At 37.1% G+C, this 14,919-nt stretch overlaps 1 protein-coding gene across 1 annotated transcript in view; it reads right to left on the bottom strand.

The window, feature by feature from the left end:
• The window catches only part of RTTN (rotatin), a 92,579-nt gene that overhangs the window by 14,566 nt on the left and 63,094 nt on the right, over nucleotides 1-14,919 (bottom strand). The window contains exons 35-41 of the mRNA XM_086608537.1: nucleotides 14,043-14,154; nucleotides 13,099-13,297; nucleotides 11,163-11,253; nucleotides 9,967-10,120; nucleotides 9,680-9,817; nucleotides 8,511-8,722; nucleotides 2,573-2,678 (exon numbers count right to left, since the gene is read on the bottom strand). Coding sequence (XP_086464663.1) covers nucleotides 2,573-2,678; nucleotides 8,511-8,722; nucleotides 9,680-9,817; nucleotides 9,967-10,120; nucleotides 11,163-11,253; nucleotides 13,099-13,297; nucleotides 14,043-14,154 — 1,012 coding nt within the window. The remainder of the gene's footprint in view (nucleotides 1-2,572; nucleotides 2,679-8,510; nucleotides 8,723-9,679; nucleotides 9,818-9,966; nucleotides 10,121-11,162; nucleotides 11,254-13,098; nucleotides 13,298-14,042; nucleotides 14,155-14,919) is intronic.

The following is a 14,919-nucleotide window of genomic DNA, read 5'->3' as shown; positions in this document are numbered from 1 at the left end:
AAAGCAAATATTCAGGTGATTCGAAGTGCAAAATGTTGAGTCGGGCTCTTTTCTCGGGATCTAGAGTCTTTGATTTATTACAATATGCACAGGCTCATGGGATAACTCAAATTGGAAGAGATGGCCTCCAGAGGTCATATAGTCCAACCTCCTGCTCAAAGCAGAGTCAGCTATAAGATCAGGTAAGGTTTACCTGTGGCCTTATCCCGTCGGGTCTTGAAAACGTCCAGAGACAGAGACTGCACAGTATATTTAGCCACTGCTTGACTGCCTTCCAAGGGGAAACGTTTCTTTACAGTCAGCCTGACTCTCACGTTTCAGTTTATGCTCATTCTCTCTCATCCTCCTACACCATGCGCTGCTGTGAAAAACCTGGCTCTGCCTTCTTCGAAACCTCATAGGTACGGAAGGCTGCTATTAGGTCCTCCTGAAATCTTCTTTTCTCCAGGTTGAACAAGGCCAATTCCCTCAGCCTCTCATCTAAGGACAGGTGGACACAACTACCTTGGTGGCCCTCTGTAGAACTTGCTCTAGTTTGTTGATGTCTTTCTTGTACTGGGCCCAAATTGGATGCATTATTCTAGATTTGGTCTAACAAGTGCTAAGTAGAGGAAAGATAATCCATTCCCCTCAATCTACTCCCCTTGATCTAGGCGGTCCTGCTCCGGCAGAGGGACTGGACTAGATGATCCTTTGAGGTCCCTTCCAATCCCTAACATTCTGAGATTCTGTGATACTGGCTGTGTTCCTGTTAATACTGCCCAGGATGCTGTTAGTCTTCTCACATTCAGCTTGCAGCCTACCAAGACCTCAAGGTCCTTTTCAGCTTCCCAGTCAGCCTGTACTGTTGTAAGGGAAAGTTTCTTTCCAGGTGCAGGACTTTGCATTTGTTTCTTAAAAAGTAGTGCTTAGGAGCTGAACAGGTGACATTAGAGCTACGGGTATATTCAGGACGTTGATTTGAACCCCAGCACTCCTCTTCCTCTTCTGTAAGACTTGTGTTGCATCACAGCAAGGATGACTTGAAGGCTGGTCTAGCACAGAACGTGATGCACTTCATGCACTGGTAGTGCCTTCACAGGAAGTCAGGTGTTAGACAATTCAGTGGGTCATCAACAGAAGAACAACCTTGATTGAAGCAAGAGCTGAATAGACCACCAATACTCTGGGAAAGAGCAGAGCGTAGGTATATAGCATAGGATTTGAAGTTCGGAGTTTTCTGCCACTATTGGGATCAGACATTGAGCAGATATATCTAGGTTATTTCAGTGTCATGTAGGCTTAAAGGACCGAACAAACCAACAGAAAGATGCAAGTAATGAGAAAAAAAAAAAAAAGACAAAGTGCACTTGGGCTGATCAGCAGGTATTAAATTCACGATACATGAGAAATGCAAAGTAACCAGTCTCTCTTGTGTTCTAGAGGGCACAGAAAGCCTTTGATTAGAGGTTTTTAAATTTTGTTTTACTACTGTAAAGTAAAAACCTTAGGCATGCAAGATGTTGCATTGCAAGGGGAAAAGGTCCTTCTTAAACTATAAAACAGGAAGAAAGAAACAAAGAGGCAGGGAAAAACAAAGCTAAGAAAAAGAAGTCTCTTCTTGTCTAGGTACAGTCAGAACTGAGAACACAGGGCATGCTTTCGCCTACAAACCTGTATTGGCATAACATGAAACAACAAATGGAAGATACTTGTGGTAGGTGCACCTGCCCTGACAAAGACCTAACAAAGACCTGACAAAAGCCTGCAAAAACCTCCCGTCACAGCTCTTGTCATGCCCACATGATGGTGGTCAGCACATACGTGTTTCAGTTGCAAGGTGAGCAAGTGGGGGGTCCTCAGCCAATGTGGAGTCTACATGACCATATCTGACCCCAGACCACATTCCACTGGGATATAAACAGAGTCCAGCTGGAGAATCATTTTGAATCGGTCCTCCTGGGAGCCACAGGTCTGCAGTCAGGGACTCTCTCCTCGGGTTGGGACGCCACCCAAGGAAACTCATCAAGGTTGAGTGTCCTCCCTTCTTTAGATGAGTAATTGTACATTTTGTGTCATTGGCCATAAACCTCAAGAATTCTTCAGTCAGTTGCATAGTATTGACTTCCGAACAGCATTCTGAACTCGTGGATTGTCAATGTTTGTTGGAGCCTCAAAGCTGTTTCGGTTAGGGTAAAACTTAATTTGATTTTGCTACCATCTTGTAAAGAATAAATCCCATTTTCAGTCTGTTAGTTGGGCTGGCTTGGCTTTGTGAGGTTCCGCGACAATACTGCCAGTACAAAATCTCCAGTTTCAAGCAGATGAATATGACACTAGCAGTAAAAGCTCACAGGTCTCTTCTCACTCTAACACAGAGCTGTGATTTCACCACAAATTTTTAGACTGGCTACAACACAGTATTTTATCTGTAGCTGAAAAGTTTAATTATTAATAAGCTTTCTTCGTAAAAATCTGAAAAAAATGCCACTGAAAACTAAGTCTTTTGTTTTGACAAAAAACATGATGATACGTAAAGCACCTGCAAGCATTTGATTCATAAATAATTCAACATACATTTTGAAACGCTCACCTTCCAAACCACATTTCTGGGCATTTTTACTGACAGCTAACAGAGACAGCAATGCATTTGTAGCAACTTCTTTCAGGACATCCTTTGAAGATTTTCTTTCACAGACCTACAAATAACGCAATTTCATTAACGAAATGAAAAAGTGAACATATTAAAAAGTAGTATTCATATCTATGAATATGTTGTCATAGCCTATATTTTCATTTGAATGATTCATCACTATATTCCTATCCAGAGTTCCCCCTCTCTATGTTTATAGTCTGTCTGCACTGAGGTGTTTCAATTAGAACTAGGAACTAGATGATCTTTAAGGTCTTTTCCAACCAAAACCATTCTATTATTTTTCCTAATTAAAACATGTTTGTTTGTGGGTTTTTTTTAAATAATTTTCTGCTCCTAAGCCCACTCCTCTTACTCTTTTCTTAACAATCCACCTTCCTAAAGCCTAGATTCCCAGCCCTAGCATTACAGATCTTTCCTAATATTCAGGCTTGCTATTGCAGACAATTCACTGACATGCCTGTAGTGCAATTCAACTTTCCTTCAACACAATGATTAAGAAGAGATATTAAATATCAGTGAAATTATTCAGAATAAAAATATCATTGACAAACATAATTTTTTTTTAGATACTTTTCCAACATGAGAAAAACGGTAGTTTGTCTTATTTTTGTGAGGCCTTTGTAAGCATCACTATATTTCTAATAATACAAATATAACCTCTGTGCTTTCAAATAAATATTTATTTGGAGTCATAGAACAAGATATTTGAAAGATGAGCAGCTATCTGTGCTTTATATGTTATCCACTAGAGATTTTTGTCCATATTGCAATTTTCCCTAAAATATCATTTCAAAACTAACATCCAATATAAGGGAAAATAGTATGCATTGTAATCAGAAGAATATAGCAAAATAAGAACTGTTGCTGCATCATAGTAGAGAGAAAAACATATTTTAAAGTTAGCAAAAAACACAGCATCTTAAGAAAAACTTAATACTTCAGATAGAAATCTCATGAGTATCTAGCCATAGAACCTCAGATTCTTACACCTCTACATACATCACATATATCACCTTCTATTGGCTTTAGCCCTCCAGCTAGTAATTGCCGAAAAAAATTTTCAAATTTTAATATGCAATAAAATATTGATGTATGCTCTAAGGTTATCATTTATTGAAGTGTTCAGTGTAACCAGGACTGAAAAGGTCAAGGAATGAAGACTACTAAGTTAATAACTTGACAAAACCTCACTTCATTGATAAGGACAACTGACAACAAATTAAAGCACCAAAGCATGGATCGTGTTCTACACTTACAGCTAACAAAAAGAAAAAATAATTCACATTTAGACTACAACTGGTTTTATTAGATCCCATGTGAAATCTCAAAGCTATCGGCAACACAAGAATGTTCTAAGTAATTTAAGTATTTTCCTGTACTGATAGGTGGTGGCTTCTTTTCAAATTAAAGAATTTGGATGTTGAAGTAGTTAAAAATATAAAAAGCTTAAAGTTTAAACTTGATGCTAATTTACACAAGCCAGGAAAAAAACAAAATGTTTGGTTCCTTCAATCCTGCATAACCTAAAAACGTACATTTTGTGATTTATCCACTCAAAGGCTTTTACTCTATTGAGTTACTAGCTGGTTTTATTTTTTCTAGTACTTAGGAATATTTTAGTAATTAAAAAAACATATTCCCTGTAGATCTCTTGGGTATTTTCCTTTAATTAAGCATTATGTGGCTGATTAGAACTGATTAAATAATTAAGGTGAGTTGTCCTATATTTGTATCTTTTTAAAAAGTGTTTATTTCATCTTACTATATACTAAAATTTATCTTAAACTAGCAAAACTCCATTCTTTCTTGAAGCATGCTCCTTTACGCATTTTTGCTTACTCTGTAGCAAATTGCAGTTTATAATAAAAAAAAAAGTTATGTCAATCATAGGGAACACTTAAATAATTAATTGATGATTAACTACTAGTTGAATGGAAAAAACAACTCCATGTAAATTTATAACGCCTTCTGCCAGCGGTTGCTATACTTTTAAACTACTAGTATTAAAGTACTAAAATGAGAAAGGACATTTAATTCTTTTTTGAAATTGTGATGCATAATAAATGTAAGATGTCCCGTAAGTTCACAGCAGATCTAGCTATGCTAGTCTGCACCTACTGTAAGTTAGTTGAAGGGGAGATCACAGCCTTTCTAAAACACTGTAAATTTTATATCTAGAAAAAAAAGTAGGGACTATATTTGAGACTTTATGTATGGATTATGATTTCCTTATTACTTTTACTTCTGACCTTAAAAACACGTATACAAGGGTTGAAGTTTATGCACACAAAAGCACCAAAACCTTTCAAAGTCAGCATAGGTGTTTACTAAATTGGCTGTATGCAATAATGCATATTAATTTAGGACCTGGTCTGCTAATAGCCACACCTGAAGACCAGGTACTAAGTTAGCATTTGCCACTGCATATCACCTATTCTTTTAGTAATTTTATGTAATTAGGATGATTAATGGAGATCACTGATTGATTGAAAATTCTCTCTCACAGCCTTTTCTGTGTTAGAATTAGATTAGATTATTTGCTTGAGTGCTTCTCTTGAAGAAAGATCATATTTAAATTTTTGGGGTTGTTTTTGTTTTGAGTTTTTGTTTTGTTTTGTTTCGCTTTAAATAGCTTACTTTACATCCTATGGGGTTCCTCTTTCAACTGCCTCTCAATGTCAACCATGGAGGGGTCGGGGCGGGGTGAGGAAAGTAAACAAATACATATACTGTGCTCCAAAAAATTGAAGCTGTTCTTTTTCTAATTTTGCTATACTTTTGGGGGGATCACAGCAGCTATATCACTTTCATCCATTATAAAGCCCCTGACAGCATAGGTTATCTTTTGAGCTCTTTTATGAACAAAATGCAATGTCTATCTACAGTACATCTGAACAGTTATAGAGCATGTTAAAAGCTGGTATCTCTTACAATACTCAAACTATGTCATAGTGTCTGATGTACTTTCTTTGGCTTGGCTGCAGTTAATTCTTCATTGCATAGACTTTTTTTCTGCTGTCACCATGAGAATCACCACTTCTTGCTGCCAAAGACTGGTAATTAGCTTTGTATACTTGTACAAAACCAGTGGAATATGACTTACAACACAACACATCTTTGTCTGACATACTTTCATGCAATCACATTTTCTGTGACAGAGCCAGGGAGTTCAGTTTTAGGCACATACATAAGCATTGTAATACAAAAATCTAACAGGATATTTAGCAAATTATGGGATTTCAATGAAGTGCCCATGTTTTGCTGTCAGAGTTATCTGAAAATCATGTCCTCAAAGGAAATCTCTCTACACTGAAATTATCTGGAATTAGTTGCCAAAAAGATAGGGAATTCTAGTTTTAGTGGTCTATACAGTGACACCAAGAAAAATCCTCTTAGGCAGTTTCTCCTCCCTAAAAGACACCAGCTTCTTGGTGAACAGAACACTATGCCCCAATAAATGCTATAGAGCAAAGGGGTGTAACACAGCTGCAAAGGAGCACAGGTTATGTGACAGATATTAGCTAGATCAGGACAAGTCTTGGTAGGAGTGAGGTTATTCTACAAGAATTCAGGAACCATAGGAAGAGAGGAGATGAAATGATACTAAGCATTATCTTGGTCACATCATCCAATATGCATTAATACACATTGAAAAAAATAATATTTTACATAGTAAAATACTACTAAATATGATTCTTACAAAAGAAAAAAATTACAAGACACAGACTCCAGAATATCAGAAATAATAAGCTACATTATGTTATATGAAATGTGCGTCTTTCAGACAAACACTACACTTCTAGTCATCGATCACTATTACTGTTACAGTGATAAACTGCACATAATGTGAAGAAGGACAATGAGTATACAGATAAAAGAATTAATTTGTGAGGTAAAATAAATCAGACAAATTTCACATATAACTTTTCTTAGCACTTAGTAATGGAAGATATTTTAACTGTACATAAGTGAAGCATGTAAATATAAAGGAGATAAAAGAATCATTTAGGACAATATATAAAAGTATAAAAAAGAATAATGAGATTACATTAAGAAAGACAGAACATTCAGAATAAGTATCTAGAAAAAAAAAATCTTGTCACCAATACATATGTCATGGTTTGATGTGGAGGGGGGGGTGGTTCCGGTGGCAGGAGAGGGATTTTGCTCCCTGCGACCTCCCCGGTTTTGGATCCGGGTTAGGCTTAGTTCTGGCCACCAGATCAGACTGCCATCCCCCTCGGGGTTGAGCCAATAGGGCGCCTCTGCGAATTGCCCTATTTAAGTCAGGACAAGGGAACCGGAAAAGGTGCTTCACCCAGGATCGACCAGAGAAGGGAGGAGGGCACTGCCCCCGCTCCCTGGCTCCCAGCCGGGCGGCTGCCTGCGTCGGGCCGGCGCCGCCCACGGAGAATGGCGGCGGCGGAGCCAGCTGGGGAACTCGGGGGCACCCCACTCCCAGGGTGCCCACTGGGCTGAGTTCACCTGGAGAGGACTGAGATCTGAGAGAAACAGCCGCATCGACAGCAGGTCAGTGAGGATGGAGCGGGAGGAGGTGTGCCGGAGCCGAGTTTCCCCTGCGGCTGATGGTGAGATAGCAGGCTGCCCCCCTGCAACCAGGACGGCCTCGGTGGAGCAGCGACCCACTCGCAGCCCGTGGGGAGAAGATGCCTGAGCCCGAGGATGGTCGTGTTGGGGGCACGGCAAGGCAGAAAGGCATCTGGAGTCATCGTGACGACCCACGCTGGAGCGAGTGGCTACAGCTCCCTAAGTACCCGAGACTGTGGTATAGCCCACACCGGAGCAATCTGTGGGGAAGGATTGTTTCCAGTGGGCTGGACTCACGTTGGAGAAATTTGTGGATTTTTCCTCGTGGGTAGGGGATCCATTGGAGCAGGGGAAAAGGGTGTAAGGACTCCTTCTCCTTTAAGAAAGAAGCAGCAGTAACAGCACGGAATGAACTGACCTGCACTCCCCCAGTCCCTGCTCCCTGTGCTGCTGGGGGGAGGAGGTAGAGCCGGGAGGAAAAGGAAGGTGGGGGGGGGGAAGGTGTCGGTTTTAAGATCTGGTTTTGTTTCTTTCTGTCCTCTCAAGTAATCGGTTTTTATTTCCCTTTGTCCTTCTAAGTAATCATTAATAAACTGTTTTGCTTTGAGAAAAGTGCTGCCTGTTTTGCCCAGGACCATGGTTGGTGGGTGCTCCCTCTGTTCTTCCCTCAACCCTCAGTCCTTTTGTTTTTTTTTCTCTCCTCTCTACTTTATTGTAGAAGGAGAGACTGTGTGAGTTTTAGTTGCTGGATCAGCCTAAAACCACGACAACATATTACATCAAGAAACAAGTTCCTAAAAGAATTAGTGAAAATATGCTACCTGGCTAATTTAAAACTAGCTTGGAAAATACATTAATATACACACACTCCTGAAGTGCAACAACACTGGTCTTACACTATCAGAGAATGAACTAAAAAGCTTAATGATTCATTTTGGTTCACAACTTTTACAAAGGTAGCTGTCATTTACAATGTGGATATCTTGAACCTTAAAAATCTCATTACATGTTTGGAAAAGAAAACAAAAAAAAAGCCTATTAGTATTTGGCCAAACATATTCCATCTATGTATCATCTTAGCTACATAAGATTTCATACCATGCTGTTGCAGCATAATTTCCTTGCAATGCACCTTCTAGAAGTTGCTTCTTTGCAATTGTTCCAGCTTATTACATGAATTTCAAAAATGAGTGTTATAGATGTCTCAAAGATGTCTTGGGTCATAACTAGCAACAACTGATTTTTCATTAGGTAGCTAAATTCCTTTTTAACAAAAACCAAACATGCAAAAACATATCCTGTAATCACATCATCAAATTTTAAATACCTGAATAATTAATGCAGTAAGTTGAGTTACTGATGCCTGGCATCCTTCAACATGATCCAGAAGAAAGCTAAGAGTTGGATTCTGACACACACTTTGTTTATCTTGGAGCTGTCTTCTTCCTTCCTCATTCAAAAGGACAGAGAGGAACTGTAAACTAGCCATATATAAAGCAGGATATGTGGCTGACAGATGAACACAATCAGAAATGGTATCTGAAAGGTAAAGAGAAAAATAAATTTTTATATTTCTTTCTGAAAAAAGCTTCAGTGCTTCGGAATTCAGAAAGACTTATCAAAGGAAGCGTGTGAGCCAAGAAGCCGTTACTCCTGCACACTGCACAAGAAATTCTACAAATTCTATGCATTTAATAAGTCTTTAAAAGTCACAGAAAGAAAAGTTTGAGTTTTATAGGTTTGAATGAATTAATTGCTCTGCATTAATTTGACTATAAAACAAAAAAAGCAACTTCCATTTGCTAAATCACTCATTCGTTTGACAATTTTCTGAACTCTCCTCACTCTACTCAACAGCTTTTATTATAATACGAACAGTACCCATCAGCTGCTTTATGTGCAATTGGATTTGGATTCATCAGATCACTTAACATGCACCTGGCTGAAATCACAAGCTTGAATGGACTGTGCTTATACTCTGGTATTGAAACACGTCAGAGAATCTTGGTGACCTAGAGCCCTGACTAGGTAATTAACTCATGAAGGAATAATTAAAAAACAAACAAACAAAACTCTGTATAATAATATTGAATTCCTATATCTCTTATCTCCCCTCAAAACTTTGCTTTCCTTTTACGTAAGGTATTAAAAAAATCAAAACATATAAGGAAAGAAATGAAGTGCTAATGGATCATTTCAGGCCCTACTCACATGTGCCATATCCGTTTAACGTTTACAACTAGAATCACTAACTCATATGCAACCAAAACTTACAAATTTATCTGGCAGCTCAAAAGTTAGTCTAATGATATAAGAAAGAGTTATAAAAATCTAATTAAGGGAAAAGTCAGTCAAGTTCTGGACACGCTTGGTTTTCATTCTGGATGTGCCATCAGTAATTACTTAACAGCATCTAACCAGGAATGCCCTCCTTTTCTATTTTTTTATTTATTTTATTAGTTCCTAGGTTAAAATCTGTTCAGGAATAGTTATTACCAATTATTGCTGTACAATGATTTGCAAGAGCTGCTGTCACAGATGGAAAAGCTATTTGGCCACTCTTCCACAATAACGTAGTCAGAAGGTTGAAAAAGTCTACCCATGTTTCATGAAGTACAGATGTTAATTCAGGATCTGCAAAGATATACGGGGAAAAAAAATCAAACCATTTACATATGCACAAACCTGAATAGCTAAGCGTGACAACAACTGCCAATTTAAATGAAGGCAGCAGTAAATGAAGACCTGCCTTTGGCTATACAGTTAACAAAGTACTTCATTACCTAACCCGTCTTTGGAGCTAATGGTGAGAATCATGAAGGTATTTTGCAAGAGAGGTTTCAACAGTTCATCCTGGATTACAAGCTGAGAGTCCACCAACAGACATGATTTCAGCAGCTTGGACACAGATGACAAGTATTGAAGTAGTAATAAAACCTGTTAAATATTTTTAAAAAGATATGAAATAAAGCCATATATTTGTACCTCCCACATTTTTTTTCCATTTAAATACTCACATTACCTCAACTGATTCATAACATTGTGACTTCATATACATCACTCAAAAGAAATAATAGGATATAAATTAAAAATTGATCTGCTAATTTTTGCTGTAGAAGATGAAACAGAATTCCTAGTCTGGAAACATATGTGTGAAATCCATTTTCTAGTGACAAAGTATAAAGTTCCTTGTGAGAAAGTCATGACTCTCATTGTATGTACAGCATCATAGTCTCCAGAAGCTCACAAAGAAAAACACGAAAATGATCATTAATATTGACAAATATATGTGTATTTCCTGAACAAAGAAGCTCAATTTGAAGCTTTAGGAAAAATATGATTCCTGACATATTTATTTATTTATTCTCACAAGAATTCTGTAGAAACATATTTTCTTAATAACCTGGGTATCTTTCTTCAAACTAAATCTGAATGCAGAGCAACTGAAGCTTTAAAACAGCGCTGTGCCGTGAACACAGTATGTTCTATTTGTTATATATACAGAGTTAAAGTTGATACAAAAGTACTTCCACTGGTAGTAACCCTATATGGTTTGCATACATCAAAATTAGTTGAGAACTGTGTATGTGTCTGCAGGACTGGAGACAAAGCAAAACAGCCAGGTTTGTTGTGGAAAATAAACATGAAATGTGTCAGTAACTGTATCTGGCTTGTACTTCAATATTATACAAAGAAATTTTATTACATTATTTCTGTAACTGCTAAACTCAATTTGTATTTTTAAAACACAACTGGTTTTCAGCTTGATAGTTCTAGGTGTAGTTTCAACACAGAAATGAACTGTTATGTGTTGAATGTAACACGGTTAAACCTTGTCAAAAGCACAGAGAATTGCATGAATGTAGGCTATAGCGGCGTGTCTGGACTATGTTAATGAATATAGAATATGCAAACACAATTAATGTCATAATTTAAAAAAAACAAAAAAAAAACAGAAAGTAACGAATGCTTCTCTAACCTGAGCTTTTACATGTTCTATATGACATGGATGACCCAATGGAGCTTTCAGTTCCAAGATGCATCTCTCAACCAGATTAGCACTTACAAGACTAAAATAAAATAAAGTTGGTTACAAATATATGTAAATAATTACATATTCTACTACCTTAACATTCCATAGAAGACAACATTTTAAATAAACAGAGTAAAACTGAATTACGAAGCACTGTCTTAAAACAGTGGGGTTTAGCAGTAAGTCTAGTGCAATGGTAACTATAATAGCAGTAAGCTGTTTCAAAATAGTTAGATTAACATAAATACCAATGGCTGTTACTGCATGGTAAAAAATGTTTGTTTACATTTGATTGCTTATTTTCTTTCCTGTAGAAGAATGAAGAGCTTTGTAATAATCTACACTGTATTCAAACAAGAGTGGGGTTTTTTTCATTAATTGCAGTATGAAGAGCAACTAAAAAAGCTCTTGAAAAATCTTAAAAGAGCCCTGAACTAGTTTTCATGCTTCACTTCAGGACTTCTAAACACTTTCTACAGAGGAAAGTATTTGTTACAATGCAAGTGGAAACATGAAATACAATCTGAAGACTATTTTGAAGTGGTTCCTTTTTTAAAAAAGAAACAAAACACTAGGGTCTATCACCCAATACCTTCCCAAATCTGGCAAGCTTATTTACTCTCTTTTAGTGTGACAGTGTATGGATCATCTGGCTCATAAATCCAAATCAAGTTTCTCAGCAATGCCCAGCACACAGGTGACACAGGGGGGTTGTAGAAGCAACCCAGCTTTGTATTGCATTGAGACCCAGAAGACCCACGGGGAGCTGTGGAGATCGCTCAGCCCCGAGTTGTCTGATGAGTCAGTGCTGCATTATACAAAGAACCAAAACTTGATTTGAGACTTGAAATCCCTCAACAAAGAATATGCCCTGAGTCTCAATCCAACCATTGTCCAGTTGCCTGAGATAAGGTATTCAGGCACAATCGATAAGGAGAAACTCCCTGTCACACCCTTAAAGACCCTCCTCAGGCATGGTACCTACACAGTGACGTACTTCAGGGGATAAAAGCCCTGTGATTTGGGTTGGAAATGAGGAGCTGCTTCTCCAACTACACAGCTGGTCTGTGAGGAGATTCTTTCCCCCTTGATCTGGATGCCGGTCAAGGTAACTTTCCCGGAATTGAGAGCCCTTACCTGAGGGGGTAAGTGATTTCTTTTTTTTCTTTTTAGCATGCTTTAAGTCTAGTGCGCTTGTGTGCTCTCTCACTCTTGTGTGTGTAATAGTGCATTCTGTGACTCTGTTGTGTGCTGTGATAGTGTATTGTAATAGTGTATATTTTGGTTTTAAATTGCAATAGTGCATTCCTCCATTGTATCCATAAGAACCTGTAATAGTGGCGTATGGAATCTGCAAGTGCAGTTCAAGTAAATTGTTATCTTGGACCTTACAGTTAAACCTGTAGGCGCAGTGCAAATAAACCGTTTGCTCGGACCTTGTAGTGTAGTGCTTGACAGCCCTTGGCTCATCCTCAAAACAATTCAAACAAAATCATAAAATGAACTGAAATGATATGCAATTCTGAATACTGGACTATATCATATACTGTTCCACTAAAGAAAAAAATTACCCCTCCAAAAAGGATGATTAAATCGCCATCTAAACAAAAACCTAAAACATTACATAAGTAGTCCTGTAGAAGACAGACATCACAAATTGAATCAGCAATATAACTACTTTTTCTGTGAAAAAAAGAAATAATCCAAATTCTTTTCTTTTGTTGATTGTAATTTTTAAAAAAGGCTTTTAAAAAAAAATCAGAAGCAAGAAGTAATCAATATATTTAACAGTTTTGGTAAGAAACACTGGTAGATCTCATTTCAAACTTTTCACCTCTATTGCTATACCTTGTTTGTACTTCAGAAGTTATTGATCTCATACCTGCTGAGACTTGTTAGCAAATGTGCTTGTTGAAGAGCAATTCCAGTATCTTTTGGTGTGACAACCAGCAGATTGTGCAGAAGGCTGCAAACAGCTGACAAAAGGGCAGGTGTGACTACAGCACGCTGTTTAGGCAAAGTAGCAGACATGAGAGAATCATGTTGACTTGGAGATTCTGTTGTGGTTGTATCACTTTGACCTAGAATTTGTTTAATAAAAAAAGAAAAAGAAAAAACAGAAAAGATTAATTAGAGTAGTTATATAAAACAAATTACTTTTTCTTTTTAATAAAATACCCAAGGTCCCCTCTACATTTAAAACAGTATATTCTGGAAAGAGGTTAAGAAAAAAAAAAAAAACAACAAATAAATCAGATACAGGAAAAGTGTTAATTAAAATGGTTCTGAAATAAAATGTTTCTTCTACAAGAGACTAATAATTGAATAATTGTTAAAGATAAATGGTAAATTTTGAAAGATATAAATTTTCACTTCTTTCCTTAACAGAAAAAAATTATATTTGTACATATATCTGGTCTGCAAACATAATTTTATATATTTTTTACATATACATTTTCATCTTTCTACATATAAAGAGAATTACATATACATCTCTGTGTGTGTGTGCACATGTGTGCATGTGCATGTGTGTATATGACAGCTTTACAAACATTGTTTTAAAATGGTGACTGGATGACAGGAACAGAACCTAAGTCTTGAGTTACATTTCAAGCAGTGTCAATCATTTTCACCTATTTCTGTCAAACGTATTTCATCCTATTTCATATTAAAGGAAGTGTTTCATGCTTGTCTTCCAAAACAACCACTAGAAACATAAATGGTGATTGTTCAAGCAACATACAAGATTTATATGCATGTACAAATACTGGAATATGGGCAGTTCATCATATGCATCATTATGTATACAAACTGAGTTTGACTTACCTTGTGCCGTAAGTCGATCAACTACAGTTTCAGGAATAAAATTGGTTGAATTTGTTGGGACTATTGCCTGAAGCTCAGTAATGCTACCCAGTGACGGTGATGCAGACTGAATCTAGAAAGACATAAAAAGGAAACTAATTGATTCTAGCTTTTATAGAACAGAATTCTATTTATATTTTGCTAGAAGTCTTCAGAGAGGATGGGGGGAACAACCTCCAACCCACCAAAGACAACAAACCCACAAAACCAAAACCGATGTAAAAATTACAGTTTAAAATCAATTTGATTACATTTTGCTCACTATACGTACATACATACAATATATATAACTTATAAATATCCAACTGAAACTATTGAAAGATCTGCAATATGAACAGCCTGAAACATTTCAGTTAAAAACTGATCAATGCCCACGTTACTGGAAATTCCTCCTCTTTATCCTTCCTTTTCATCCATATAATTGACTCAATCTATGTTTGGACTAAAATAGAAAGGCATTACTGAAGCATTTAAACTCAAATTTTTCATGGACTATTTGCTCTACTGAAAACATCAGCACTTGTCCATTTGTACCAGAACACGTTCAGATAAAAATATCACAACTGCATTAGTCATCAGCCAAAGTTGAAGTTCCAGAACCTTTCCAACTCTGGGTACTTCTCTTAATCTTAGTCCTATGATCCTTACATGTATTAATTTCATGGTGAAGATATGAGATATTTACATGAGAGTAGATAATTTTACTGTCATACTACCATGCTCCTTCTATATCGTCTATCATATTATTAATCTTGCATGCTTTCAAAAGTTCTTAATGCTCTTGCTACCATGATTAAAACCACAAGCTTGAGATAAGAAGAACTACAGCCTGCAGCTT

This window comes from Tauraco erythrolophus, chromosome 3 (assembly GCF_009769465.1).
Source record: "Tauraco erythrolophus isolate bTauEry1 chromosome 3, bTauEry1.pri, whole genome shotgun sequence".
Taxonomy (NCBI): Eukaryota; Metazoa; Chordata; class Aves; order Musophagiformes; family Musophagidae; genus Tauraco; species Tauraco erythrolophus.
The sequence above is the reverse complement of the archived record's forward strand: the minus strand, read 5'-3'. Positions and strand labels throughout refer to the sequence as shown.